General features: G+C 35.7%; 1 protein-coding gene across 1 annotated transcript; it reads left to right on the plus strand.

Annotated features, from left to right (window-relative positions):
- The first annotated feature begins 1,356 nt into the window (after positions 1-1,356).
- On the plus strand, positions 1,357-12,027 carry LOC118753432. The gene is given in 6 exon segments (XM_036488311.1): positions 1,357-1,590; positions 1,658-2,261; positions 2,263-2,392; positions 7,838-9,273; positions 9,858-11,139; positions 12,015-12,027. Coding segments are annotated over 4 exon segments (3,267 nt in total). The 5' UTR covers positions 1,357-1,590; positions 1,658-1,784; the 3' UTR covers positions 11,082-11,139; positions 12,015-12,027.
- The last annotated feature ends 2,484 nt before the right edge of the window (positions 12,028-14,511 follow it).

Below are 14,511 nucleotides of genomic sequence, written 5' to 3' on the forward strand. Positions count from 1 at the left end.
TCCCGCTTCGCTTTTTGATGGTGAGGTGACTATACTAGTTTTAATTTATTCGGTGAAAAGAGCGAATAATCGATAGAAATTAAGGTAGAGAAATATTGAGTTATATTCAGAAAAAAAAATTACAATATTATCTGTATAGTTTGGAAAATGGGATTGGTAGTATAGAAATAATTGAAATCACGCCTGGCGTTTTTCTTCCGAGTCTAGAAATTCAGCGGGTCGGCCATTTTGGATTTGTACTTGACGAAACATTGAATTTCGATCAGTTGTATTTTCGGCTTTATGTTTGTCTCTTTCGCGCATATAGCGTTTGCGAGCAGATTTGGATTTGATGGCGCAGAAAAATCGAACGAACGCGAAGGTTGTTCGTTAAATTCGACATTTTCGTGCGGAACTTCAAGGCGTTTGGAATATTTTCTGGTCCGCTACGGCAATTTTTGTACAGTGTTGCTTTTTTGGTCGATGTGGTGTGTTCAGGGAGTTGCAGCGTTTATTATTGAAGTTGCAAAGTTTTTGGGGATAGCTAAAGTGGATTAAAAAGTAAATTTGGTGAAATTTGTGATAAAAATATTTGTAACCAACGTGCCATTTTGTAACTCGTCAAAGATGGCAAAATTAAGGCACACAGGTAGGCAGACGAGAGTCATGGCAGCAAATTTAACTGCATCTGCTCGTGCTTCGATTTCTCGTTCGTTAAGTTGCTTTTCATTTTGTGGCTTGCTAGCTAGCTAGATGTCGTACAGTAGTGAACGGTGTGAATTTGGTTGCGTTTGCGGTATAGAGCCATTTTAGCGAAAATTTGTGTAAGAATTTTATTAAGTGGTTCCCTTGTGATTAAATATGTAAGAACTGAGCGTGTTACATATATAACTTGAAAATTATGCGGGTCATGGTGAAACTCACCCGCCGTGCTTAATGGGGTGTATTGCATAGTTAGAAGCTGTGAGAAGTCTCAAATATTTTTCGAAGTTGTAATTTGTCCAGTAGTGAATAAATCTGTCTTGTGATCCGAACGCGCGGTTGGGGTTTACCAATGGCGCTTAGGTGTACAAGAACAAGATTTGTCCGGGCACTGAAACTGCTTTCAGAGAATGGCATAACATGGTGTGAGATGGATGCAGACACTCGATTTATATGTATATATCTATCGAATGTTAAGTTAAATTTTTCAAGTAAAAATCTATTTTTGATGTTGGGTTGCATAAATAATCGATAAATGGATAGGTTTACTGTTAAATTAAATTGACTTCAAGTTTTTTTTCACATTATAAGTACATATGTATGTATGTATGTATGTAATTGATAAAATAAATGATAAAAAAAAAATGCCGCCGCCGGATGCCAAGCTTTGTGATACTTTTCTATCCTTCATGTTATCATATATTTGTCCCTTTTACTAATCGGCATGGTGACCTGAGGCAAAATTCGGGTTTTGGAGCATGTGTCATTTCGTCGTTAAAAACTTAACGAAGCATATACTAGGGTTAAATCGAACGAAAACCGTCTGGTGAATGGGTAACCAAAGTATAGACTTTTGGGTCTTGTTAAAGGATTTTTGCGGAACGGCCACATTAATATATACATACACATGTAATAACATTTTATTTTATATTTTTTGCTATTTTACTCATTTATGTGTGTACATAATTTTTTCCAGATTAGCCGGTGGCAGTAAAGCAAATAATTTATTACGATTGTGGATTTGGTGACTTAGAATATACCTGCATTGCTGTGTTCTAAGCAGTGCGTAGTGGCTGATCTTCACTGCTAAAATTAAGCGAGCCATGAATAATCAGATGAATAACGCGGTGCGCAAAATTCATAACTTGCATACGAGCGGTGCTGTGACCGTTACCGGTCTCAGCCAGCCCCGCATATTAAAACAGAAAGTTGGTTCCGGTATTGTGACGTCCAGTAACACACATAATCTGCAACAGACACATGTTAATAGCTCAAATCGATGCTATGTATGCGACGATGCACTGGGTGCAAGTCAACAGCAAAATTTGCTCACCGAAACACAGACTTCGCATACTGCCACCAAGTTTCCGAACAAAATTGGCCAGCTTGTGGGTGATGCTTTTATGGTCATTGTAAGCGTAGACGATGTTGTGTGCGCACGTTGTACAAACCTGCTTAATTATTTGGATCGACTGGAGAATGATGTTGAGCGCGTTAGAACCAACTTAATGAATCTGCTGCATAAGAAATATGGCCTGAATGATGACAGTGGCGGAGGTAGTGCGCCGTCGCCTCCTATAAAAAATGCAGAAACTGAATAGCGGTACCGTCACACGCACTGCCGAAGATACAACTAGTGATTTGGGTCGAGTGCGCAAAGTTCTACAGACTGTGTCTAGTGATTCAAGTGTGGGAAAGCAGTCACCTCCAGGTATGTATCACAATGCAACATATTTGCCTCGGTATGTAAGTAATGCTTTGACGAAGTACCAATTTTAAATCGATGATTGCTCGTTTTGATATATCACACACCATCTTCCAAATAGGCACAACTCGAAAAAAATTTAACTGGATATCTATTTCCACAATTTATCTCCAATTAATGTGAATATGTTTTTTTTTTCCTGATTATATTCTCTTACCAGAAAGCTACTGTTATACCTATTTTTGTATTAATTGCGTTGAATCTGTGCGATCCACAGGCAATTATATTTTTGAAAATGGTTTTTGAGTTGTGCCTCTTTTGAAGATGGTGGCGTGTGCCTATATGTATGTTAATCAGGCAGGTTCTACAAATCAAGTTCAAAGGGGTTTGAAATTCAGTCGAAAGTAAATCACTACCTGCCTGAACGAACTGTTACAATCAATTAAATATATTACAAGTTGAGTAATTCAAAATTTCATCGCAAAATATAGAAAAAGGTTATTTTTTAACAGCGGTCATCCCTTGGCAGGCAATGACAAGCCTCCGGGTGTATTTCTGCCAAGAAAAACAGCTTCTCATAAAAATACATTCGCCGTTCGGAGTCGGCGTAAAACTGTAGGTCCCTCCGCCTTGTGTGACAACATCAAGGCGCACGCCACAAGTGGGAGGAGAAGCTCGGCCAAACACTTACTATGTGTAAGCGCCAATCTATTATTAGCAGCGTTTTTTTGGAAGCGAACGACAAAAGAACGCTCAGCTCGGGTAAAATTCCCTTTTAGCTACTTAGCATGTGATTGGTTCAACGGGATTTAGACACAAAAAACAATAGAAATTAGTAATTATGCGAGGTATTTGCGTAATATATATACCAACAACTAGACACCAGTCGCCATACGTAAGACGGCAATTAAATAAGGTGATCATAGGTGGAAGCAAATTAAAATTGAGTAGAGATGTGCGATAAATCAATTAATTGAACTAGCTATTTAGTCGAAACCTGATTAATTACTTAATAAAAAATAATAATAATAAAAAATTTTACATAATACATATCGTTACCTTAAGCCCCAACCAACACTTTTTTAGAATAGCGTTTTTCGCCGATTTTAGGATGCATTAAAATATACAAAAACAAAGAAGATACATGCCACTTTTTAAAAAGCTCTACCTGTGTTTGATACTCTTTTTAACCGACTTCTAAAAAAGGAGGAGGTTATCAGTTCGTCGGAATATTTTTTTATTTTTATTTTTTTTATGTATGTTACCGCATAACTTTGGACCACGTCAACCGATTTCGATAATTCTTTTTGCATCGGAAAGGTAGTGTCTCAGAGGTGGTCCCATACTAATCTGGTTAAGATTCGATCAGCGGATCATGAGATATATATATATATATTTATTTTTTTTATATGGGAGTTGAAGTCGGTTTTTTTTTTTGCTAAAAATTACTAGTTTTATAATATTTTTTGATTCTGTACTTAAAATAAAAAAATTGTTGGGTGGGGCCTTTGTGATTAAAGTAAGTAAGGCTGACTTCCAAAACGTCAATTGCTGCGTATAAAGTATAATGTTCCATAACGCCGAACTACAAAATATTGTTAATGTATACTTTTCCAAAACGCATCTGAAAAGTTATCGAAACGCATCGTTAGAGCAATCAGCGCATCAGAAACAAAGTTAATGCTTCGTTTGTTATTGCTTACCATTGGTGTTTTAAAAATGGAAAACCCAGGAAAATTGTTCACTGCTATATTGAATATTTAAAATATGCAATGTATATGGTTGCAATGTGTCGCAACTCTGCATTTACAAACACTTTGAATACCGCAGTATAACAGTATCCAAACATTGATACGTTTTGGAAGTCGGCTTATTTTTTCATTTCAGTGAGCAACATGGTAAGGTACTCGTTTAGCATTATATTTTAATTACATACATTTGAGGGATTCACAACGGCGTCGTAATTGTCGTATTGTTGTATGTAAAAGCTTAAATAAATGTTTAGAGAACTTTAAACGACAATCACCATTTTTTAACACTTGATGGTACTTTGCTAACCCCCTTAATATATATTTTAGGCGTTTAAAGCTTACGACATGCAACAATACGACACTACGACACCGTTCTGAATACCTCAATTGTATTACAAAAATTGGAACAAAAACACAACTTAATAAACCTAGTGTATGCATATATCACGTTTGATAGCTGTTGGCCACACGAACAATGACTCATACTCAGTTTTACTGGATCCATTCGTATTCTCGAGAAATATAATTTCATGATCCAAAAAGTTGAGTACCCGGCCAATTTTTTTTCTCCAAATTTCGAAAAATCATCGTTTTTTGGCCAATATTAGCTTTGTATGATATTTTTAACAAAAACAGGCAAAAAAACGTTAGATTTTCAAAATTTGGAGAAAAAAATTTTGCTGGCCACTGTACTCAGATTTTTGTATCATGAAATCTTTTTTTCTCAAGAACACGAATTGATCTAGTAAATCTGAGTATGAGGCGTTGTTCGTGTGGCCAACAGCTACCTAATCGGGATTATGATTAACTAAAAGTGTATTTAATCGATAATTCGCTCCCTAAAAAAGGGTATGCATACATCTATGGCCAAAATAATAGAAACGCATTATTTTGACTAGTTTTGACTTTTTTATTTAAAATCAATTAATTTTTTATGAATGTTTATATACAGTGGTGGAAAAATAAATAGGGACACGACATTTCAACAAATTTTGCCTATTTTTCTTTTGTTTATTTATTATTTATTATTTTTTTATAAAAGTATAGCTCATTATCGTAACAAAAACCATATAAATTAATATTTACAATTTTGTGCAAAAATTACGAAAATTCTGCACACTTGCATCTAAATTTTCAACTTTTCAAACAGATTTTTCAGAATTTTTTTTTGAGTATGCAGTTTTATAGCCCATTAAATTTAAGTAGAATAAAATACAAGTTTGAATTTCCTAAGAAATCGCGTCGATTTTTGATAATTTTTATTCTGAATGTATTACCCACTTTAGTCCGTACAAAAAAAGAAAAAAAATGGTGGTCGAACATACTTTGTATGGAAGAAAATGCGCTAAAAAAAAAATTGCAAAAATCAACGCGATTTTTTAGCTCCTTAAAATTTACACTTCATTCTATTCAAATTTAATGGGGTAGAAAACTGCGTACTCAAAAACTTAAAAAAAAAATCTGGTAAAAAGGTGAAAATTTAGATGCAAGTTGGCAGAATTTTTATAATTTGTGCACAAAGTTTGAAATATGAATATATATGGATTTTGTTAGATAATGAGCTATAATTTTATAAAAAATAATAAATATTGAATAAACCAAAGAAAAATAGGCAAAATTTGTAGAAATGTCGTGTCCTCATTTTTTTCCACAACTGTACCTAACCGCAATCATGGAAGTCTAAATTTAAAATTTTTTGCAAAAATTAGGATAACTCAAGAAAGTTTCATCAAAATTGTAAAGTTTTTAACACAGATATAGGTTAGAAAATTTTTTGATGCGCAGTTTTATATGCCATTAAATCTAGGTATAATAAGGTGTAAGTTTGAATTTGCTAAACAATTACGTTGATTTTTGATATTTTTTTGCTGACGGTGTTATACGATGTTTCCACGCTTCGTAATTCCCTCTCTAAGTAATTCGTGAATTACCCTGTTTCCACAACACATATTAGGAACTCGTTGGGCAGCTCTACTTCATGTTCTTGTTCTTTGCTATTTATTATTATCTTTGTGTACTGAAAATATCGAAGAGGCAGCAAAAATTTTATTCATCAAAGATTTTAATATTAATATATATGTATATATGTATTATAATACTAATATATTCCGATAAATATTAAAGAAGGCACCGATTCGTTCGTCATTCGCATGGCAATTCGATCTGAATTACCTACAAATGAGGTAATTCCCTCTCAAAATTTTGTATAGCGAATTACGTAATTCGAAGTGTATTTGGATGGCGAATGACGAATGGGAGAGCGAATTACGAATGAGAGTGCGAATTACGATGCGTGGAAACGTGGTATTACGCATTCCTGGCGGCGATGACATTGCTGTAAATTTTCTTAAGGAAATAAAAGATAACTGTAAAATGCAAAACTGAGAGTCAGTACAAAACTGTAACATTTGCCCTAATTTACATTTTTGTATGCTGGTTTTTTTATTGTTGTATTGAATTCAAATCGTTATGAGAAAGGAAGTGGGGTGCACCAACAAGAATATACAACAGAAGGATGAAAGTCGTTACAACTTGAAAATATAGCGGTGGCTGAAATAAAAAGTGTTACACCATGTTACAGTTTTGCTCGTCACTGTATGTACTTATTTAAAAATTAAATGGTTTCACTTATAAACGTACAGTGGTGGAAAAATAAATAGGCACACAACATTTTTTTCAAATTATGCCTTTTCTTTTTTTTTATTTAATATCTATTTTTTTATTAAATTATAGCTCATTATCCAACAAAAACCATATAAATTCATATTTCAAACTTTTCGCAAAAATTATAAAAATTCTGCAAAATTGCATTTAAATTTTCAACTTGTTAATACTTGTTAATCAGATTAAAAAAAAAATGTTTGAGTATGCAGTTAAATTTTAGTCGAATAAAGTGCAAGTTTCAAGTTCCTAAAAAATCGCGTTGATTTTTAATAATTTGTATTCTGAATGTGCATTAGTCGAAGCAAAAAAATTGTCGAACATACTTTGCATGAAAGAGAATGCGTAAAAAAATTAACAAAACACAACGCGATTTTTTAACAACTTAAAACTTTTGCACTTCATTCTACTACAATTTAAAACAATAAAATAATAATAGATTGGCACTTACAAATATGTTAGTATTTGGCCGAGCTTCTCCTCCGAATTGTGGCGTGCGCCTTGATATTGTCACACAAAGGGGAGGAAAATAATGATAAGTATCTGTAACTTATAATTAAAATTAAAATTTTATGTTACAAGAGCAATGGCTGCAAAGGCCTTAAGTTAACTTCTGTGTTGAATTTTTTATTTTATTTTATTTTTTTTTTAATTACACCGGCACATGAAAAAAGTGATCCGTACATTTAACCAGACCGCCTACCGACATGTACATCGAACCGCTAAATCCGAGTGTGAAGTCCGTTTGACTCGTACACTCTCAAAATTTCGAGTAAATTGCGAAAAACCAATGCAATTTTCCAGTAATCTGTCAGCACCCCATTTTTTTATATATTGCTGAGTTTCCACTAGGCATTACATGACAATGTTGACCATTAAAAAATACCTTCACGTTCATTGAAATAGTCGTCTTTGTCTCTTTCCACACGTCATTTTTTTAGTTGCATACAATTGAAAATAACAATTTTCATAAGATTTCTTTAAAACTTTTGTTCCCTTACACACTGTTATATTTATTTTTTTCTTTTTGCACATAAAGTTGTTAGCGCTGTGCAGCAAATGAAAATATCTACACAAAATGTAAGTCCGAATGCATCAGTGGGTGGCACCCAAACGTTTCAACGCAAGACAACCAGAATATACAAGTGTATTTCATGCGATTATAAGACATCTGATATGCGATTATTTAATACACATTATGAAACATGCAAATCACAAAATTTCCAGTGCAAGAATTGTAAGAAAATCTTCCCGAACTTTGGTAGCATGAAACAGCATATGGTGCGGGAACACAATACCACTATGGATAATACCTGTGCAGTTTGTCATATAAATTTTGTAAATGAGCCAGCTTTGCGAAAGCATATGGAAGCGAATCACAGCACAAATGTTGTAGTAACAAGTACGACGACACTTCCATTAACACAGCAGTCGGCAGCAGAGGCGGCGAGTACAACAGGCGCCACCACACCACTTTATACATGTAACCATTGTCAATTCAAATCCACAGACAAAGCGCTCTTTGATGAGCACTTCAGAAAGCATTTGTCTGGTGTAAAGCCCAAACCATTTAAATGTCGGCTATGCGCTCAACGCTTTGAGACGCGTGAAGCTGCTACTGTCCATGCCAAACAGCATCAGCCCAACTACTTCAAATGCGGCACCTGCTCCATGTCCTTCCCAAAACGCGAATTGCTAGTTAAGCATTTCGAAGTGCATCAGCAGTCCCAGCAACAGCAGCAGCAGCAGCAGCCGACCACAACCGCTACAGTTGTACAACATCAACAAATCGTTACACAATCTGCGCCAATAGTCAAACAGATAACAACAAAACAACAGCAAGCGACGTCGCAAAATATTTTGACTACACAGAAGTTATTGCAAGAAACCATCGACGAGGCATTAAGTGACAATACAGTAAATACCGTTGTAAGCAGTGCTGCTAACACAGATGTGTTGCCTACCGCAGCCAACAACATACGTTTCTTTTCATGCCACATCTGTTCTCTTACATTCATACAAGAAAATTATTATAATCAACATATGGAAGCGCATCGTCAGGACAAGGAAGGCGTTGGTAGTGGTGGAAGCAGTGGTACTACAATTACCACTTCATCGTCATCGGGTTCGGGTGGTAGTATGCTACATCCAAGTGCTGCTGCATTACTTAGTGACGACAACAAAGCTGATGGCGGCGACAGTGGTGATCTGTCATCGCACCAAGGTGGCGGTAGCGGCGTGGAAGCTGACATTGAAAGCATTTTTGAGAAAATGCATTCCGATAAAAATGATAGCGCTGGCGATACGTTAACAACATCAGCTGCCAATACCGCAACAACTACAAATACCACATCTGCGACTGGACAAAGCAGTAGAGACAGTTTGGTTATCACATCACAACAAGGCACGGGTGGTATTACATTTAATATTACTATTCCACAGCCAGAAACTGGAACTACACAAGAGGCAAGAGATGTGAGTATTTTGTAAAATAGTTTATTAGGTTATCTTACATTTTGAAGTGAAACTTCGATAGCAGCGGCAGTGCAGAATTCATAAATCTTTACGAAAATTGTGGCACATGTGATGCAAGGAAAGGGCATCATCTCTCTTTATTATTCCTCCGCTATATTAATATAGTAGGTACATATGTCTAAATTTTTATATTTCCTATTTCACCTACTATAAATTTATAATCATTTATGGAATATGCAATGAGTTTAATAATTTGTTTTGTATCAAATAAAATGCGCTAAATTTTGTAAGTATATATGTATATATATTTCAAGCCAATAAGATATTCTCAGCTCCCATTGTCTTCATATCAGAAAATTAATTCCGTGCGTACACCAAATCAAGAGAAGTTTCACTTACGTAGTGTGGCCCTGACGCACTGTATTTTTCTCCATTTAAAGTCGTATATCGTCATCATCAATGCAAAATGCTCTACTTATTTGATATTTTTTCAAATATCGTCTTTTGTATTTATGGTGACGATATCGTAATATAAGTATTGCATCCTCGGATTTACTCATAAACTCTTGGTTACTCCGTTGCAGAGCTCCAAATCTATACCGACAAGCACTGCGCCCGTATCCGTGAGCATAGATATGCCAGTATTGGACCAACCTGACGAAGGCTTAACCCCAACGGCAGTTGGCAAATCTGAAGGAAACAGTGGAAAAGAAAAGCAAGTCAGTGGTGGTAGTATAGGTGCTGATAGGAAAGTGTCTGCCCCTGTTAGCATGCCAAGTTTAGATGATGATAACGATACGCAGGAGCATATGCAATCACAATCAGCGCAGGAAGATAAATCCCCCTCGTCGGAAGCAAAAAAAGGCAGTGACTCAAACGACGAAAATGCGAGAACTGCTGGAGCAAAACAGGAAAAGGCTGAACAATCTTCTAAAGCGGAGGGAGCTGAATCAGCCTCAGGAAAGGGGGCAAATGCTGCTGCCGCGAGCGCTTCAGATGCTAATGGCGATGCCCAATCGGACAATACCGCTGCTGGCGGTGAAGGAGAAGGCGACCATCATCAACAAGTTTCAATGGAATTAGACGAGGCCATGCAAGCGCAAGTGGAGGGCGGTCAAATAAAGTTCATACTTAATGAAAATGGTCAGCTATTGCAACTGGATAATCACATTATTACCGATGCTGATGGCAACCAAATACTGGTACAAGATCCCGAGCAAATCCAGCAGCTTCTACAAAGCGCCGGCCTATTGCAATCTGGCGACGGGCTTGATGGTGAAACCTTACAAATGATGACGGATGCTAATGGTCAGATGGTTTTGGTGCAGGGTGAGAACAATGAGACGCAACTGATCGATGCTTCACTTCTGAACGCCGACGGACAATTGGTAATACAACAAGGACACGATGGTGAACTAGGCGAAGGTGCACATGTTATTGGTGAAGACGGCACGCGGATACCTGTTTCGGTATCGTACACTGCCGATGGGCAACCGATCGTTAGAGTACAACAACAAATGTTGGAAGCATCTGGCGGAGAAGAAGATCAAGCTGTGCTCGAAAAAGATGCGGCTGCAGCAGCGACTACCACCGAGGAGGAGGGAACGTCAGAGGTAGCGGCAGATGGTGCAGCCGCTGCAACAACCAGCGCATCTTCAGCGGCAAGCGGTGACGCGGCGACTGGTGGCAATGGTGAAGGCAATGTAGCTGCGGCCAGAGGCGGTGATGCCGGCAGCAGTAGTGGTGGAGATTTCTTTCCTCTAGAAGATCTTATGCAACAATCGGCGGAGGGTAAACCCGCGGAATAGGAGTGGCTTTAGGAGAGCATTAATTGTACAATTATTGCAGACGATTGGAATTTCTAGAGTGAGTAAAATCTTATACACATCGTCGTTTGGAAGTGCAAAAGCGTGTATCGTGGTTCTGCGAAACCTCGTAAATGCCAAATTTTAGATTTGCTTATCGCAAACTCCTGGCATCAAGCGTTATCTATTCAGACCAAAATATGGATTTTGATATAAAAAGAAAGATAATTAGATATAAAAGAGAGAACCCTGTTGAAATTAGGGCAACCTCAAATACGAGGTTTGGCATTATCTTAAAACGCGGTTTTGCACTTTCAACGGCGATATACGTACATACATATAATATAGATTTATGATATATGTAGAGGTGGTAGGTAAGTGCGCTTAAACCTAATTCCAAAAACAGCACTTTGGAATAAAAGTACAGAGCACAAATTAAATAATCGCGCAGCCAACGGTATACCAGTGATTTTTTAAGATCTGATAAATATTTAGATTAGTTTTCTATTGCGTTTAAAAAATTAAAGGATTGGAATTTGTAATTAAATATATTTCAGTAATTGACCGTAAGCTCGGTTTCGTTAACGCGGGTCGGTTCTCTGAGAAAAAAGTACAGTATTTTCCAAACACAAAAATAAAAAATATGTTATTTCGACTGCAAATCATCAATAATGTGTGGCAAATTTAAATACTTTAGCTTTGGCCTTGATTTCGGCCGCATTTAAAAAGAGATCCGGCCTCTAGATTTGGCCAAAATGTCGGGATTTCGTTATTATATGGAGGAGAGGTGCGTTCACGCACACGTACTTGCTTAACTAGGAAGTATTTTTTATTTTTTATTACATACTACATATGTACGTATATTTTAAAAACTTTCACATTATAGTAATAGTTGACTAATTAGATGGAAAATAAGTATGAAAAAAATCTTTGCAGATTTTAACTTGTACAACACACCTGCATGCAATGGTGAGTTAGTCGGAACTTAAAGTGCCGCATTTCAAAAAGCTGGTGAATATGACTCAAAAGATGGGGAAACCGCGGATATGGCAAGTTAAAAACTGAAAATAAATAGATTTTTATATTTTAAAGAAAAACAGTTTCGAAGTTAGCGTTTAGATAACTATTAATTAACTTTAGTTATTATTAAGTTGTAAAATAATGTTAAAATAACATAAAATAATATTAAAACAGATATATAGAAATTTAAATTTTTTTATTCTTATAAGGTACTTATGGGACTTGTATTAAAAATTTTATTAAAAAATAATAGATAATTGTTGAGTAGAGGAGGAGGAAATGTATTCACCACTGACTAAAGTGTTTGAAATTTTGTTTCGGTAATTTCGAATCGCAGAGTACAATGCCGTTTCCAACAGGGGGGGAGAGGGGTGAGGGGGGCTATTTTTATACCTTTCATAAACATGTATTTTAACTTTGGTCTGATGTTTGTAAGTACAAGAAAAAAAAGATATGCCCATGCAAATGTTGACCAAAATTATCAGAACGTTTTCAACGTTTGAACGCAATCTTTATCCCTCAGTTTTTGAGATACCCAACTGAAATTTGATAGTTGTATTTTTATAACGTATTCATCATTTTTCGAAACCGGAAAAATCGGACAACTATACCTTATGTATAGCTCCCATAAACTGATTGGATATATATGAGATTTTTTTTTTATAATGCCTCATTTTCACTTGGCATTAAATGGCAATAATTGTAATGACAATGTTGGGCATTAAAAAATATTCGTGTCCTTACGTTAAAAAAATAGTCATTAAATTCATTTCCACAAGGCATTTTTTAAATGCCTCCCAATTTTAACTCCTTTATGTAGATAGCTAAAACCATTAAATTGTGTTATCGGTTTAAATATAGATCGGTTACGTATCTATCGTAAGTAAAAGCATTTACCGCTCCAGTCAATCCATAGAGTTTTAGGTACTTTTTATGTACGGAGAGTTTTTTGCAGTACGGGCACCTATTTTTTAAATATTTAATTTTTTTGCAAATTTTTTATAAAAATATGGCTAAATTCTACATTAAAAATCACACATCCACACCTTGTGCAAAACTAAAGAAAATTATGCAAATTTTTATTTAAATATTGCACTTTTTAATACACTCTTTAGAGAGAAGTTGGGTATGCTGCAGTTTTTAGCCCATTTTATTTTAGTACAATAAAGTGCAATTCTGAGGAAGCGAATGTGTGCTCAAAACTTCATATCAAATTTTTTCAAGAGTGTAGTTAAAAAGTGCAATATTTTAAATGAAAGTTTTCGGAATTTTCTAAAGTTTTGCACATAAGGTTTGTAGCTCCGATTTTTGGGGCTTTTTGTTGTAGAATTAACAGTAATTTTCTAAAAAAATTTGCGAAAAATATAGTATGCAGTGAAGGTAAACATTTAGCTCCCAAACAACTAATTTAAAATGCAGTAATCGGTTGAAGAAAAGTTTTCTGATGTTCATGAAGGGTGTGAAGGTTCCGGCATATCCGAGGACAGCAATGCACATGTTTTTTTTTGGTCTTTTAGCGCAGAGGTGCTCAACAAAGTTAAGTTACTGAGCCAAATGACACCAACGTCAATACCAATTACAACAACATTGTTCTTTGGATTGCAAAAAATATTTCACTCTATCGATTTGTGTTGGCTGTTGTTGTTGTAGCAACATACAAGTTCCCCAATGAGTTTTTGGGGAGTGTTGCTGGAGTGACACTCCTTGGCCAAATATAAATCTGGGTCGTTCCGGTTACGCAGACCCGACTGTCGTGGGAACGTGAAAAAAACTGGCTCTTATAGTTCGCTTAACAAGTAATGAAGGGGAGTTTACATTTCAAAAGATTTTGGCAAACATTTTTCTTAGTTTCCTCAATTTGATAGGCTTCTATAAACATTAAAATACAATCAATTTACCCTGGCGGAATTTCTTGAGTGACCGGCCACTACTTGTTAGAGCAACTTACTTAGCTGATTGGATTTTTTTGTTGAAAAAATAAAACGGAAATAAGCAAACATTAATAGTGTAATCAAATTTTAAAGAAAAAAAAAGAAAGCTAAGGCGCAATGTAGGGACTACAAATGCATATAAAATTCTTAATTAAATAAACCTAATTGCTAAAAAGTGAAAATGGTCAGTTAGTTTTTCTGCTTCTCCAAAGCTAGCATGGATGCCAATACGTAAAATCACAGTAACGTGAGTTCTTATACTTCAAAATTTCACACTCACTTTTTAAGTTCACTTTTTGGTAGACTACGGCCACATAAATGACTTTGAAAGATTTCAGTTGCATACACGGCCCTGATAAAAGGGGGTTAGAAAATAATTCTGCTATGATTTCACTGCCTTGCATTGCGAGAAATCATAATTTTTGCCTTAATTGCCATTTCAATCAACCTTATAGGTTGTTTATCAAACTCATTTTAAATTA

This window comes from Rhagoletis pomonella, unplaced genomic scaffold (assembly GCF_013731165.1).
Source record: "Rhagoletis pomonella isolate Grant_MI unplaced genomic scaffold, Rhpom_1.0 Rhpom_scaffold_02457, whole genome shotgun sequence".
In the NCBI taxonomy this organism is placed as follows: domain Eukaryota; kingdom Metazoa; phylum Arthropoda; class Insecta; order Diptera; family Tephritidae; genus Rhagoletis; species Rhagoletis pomonella.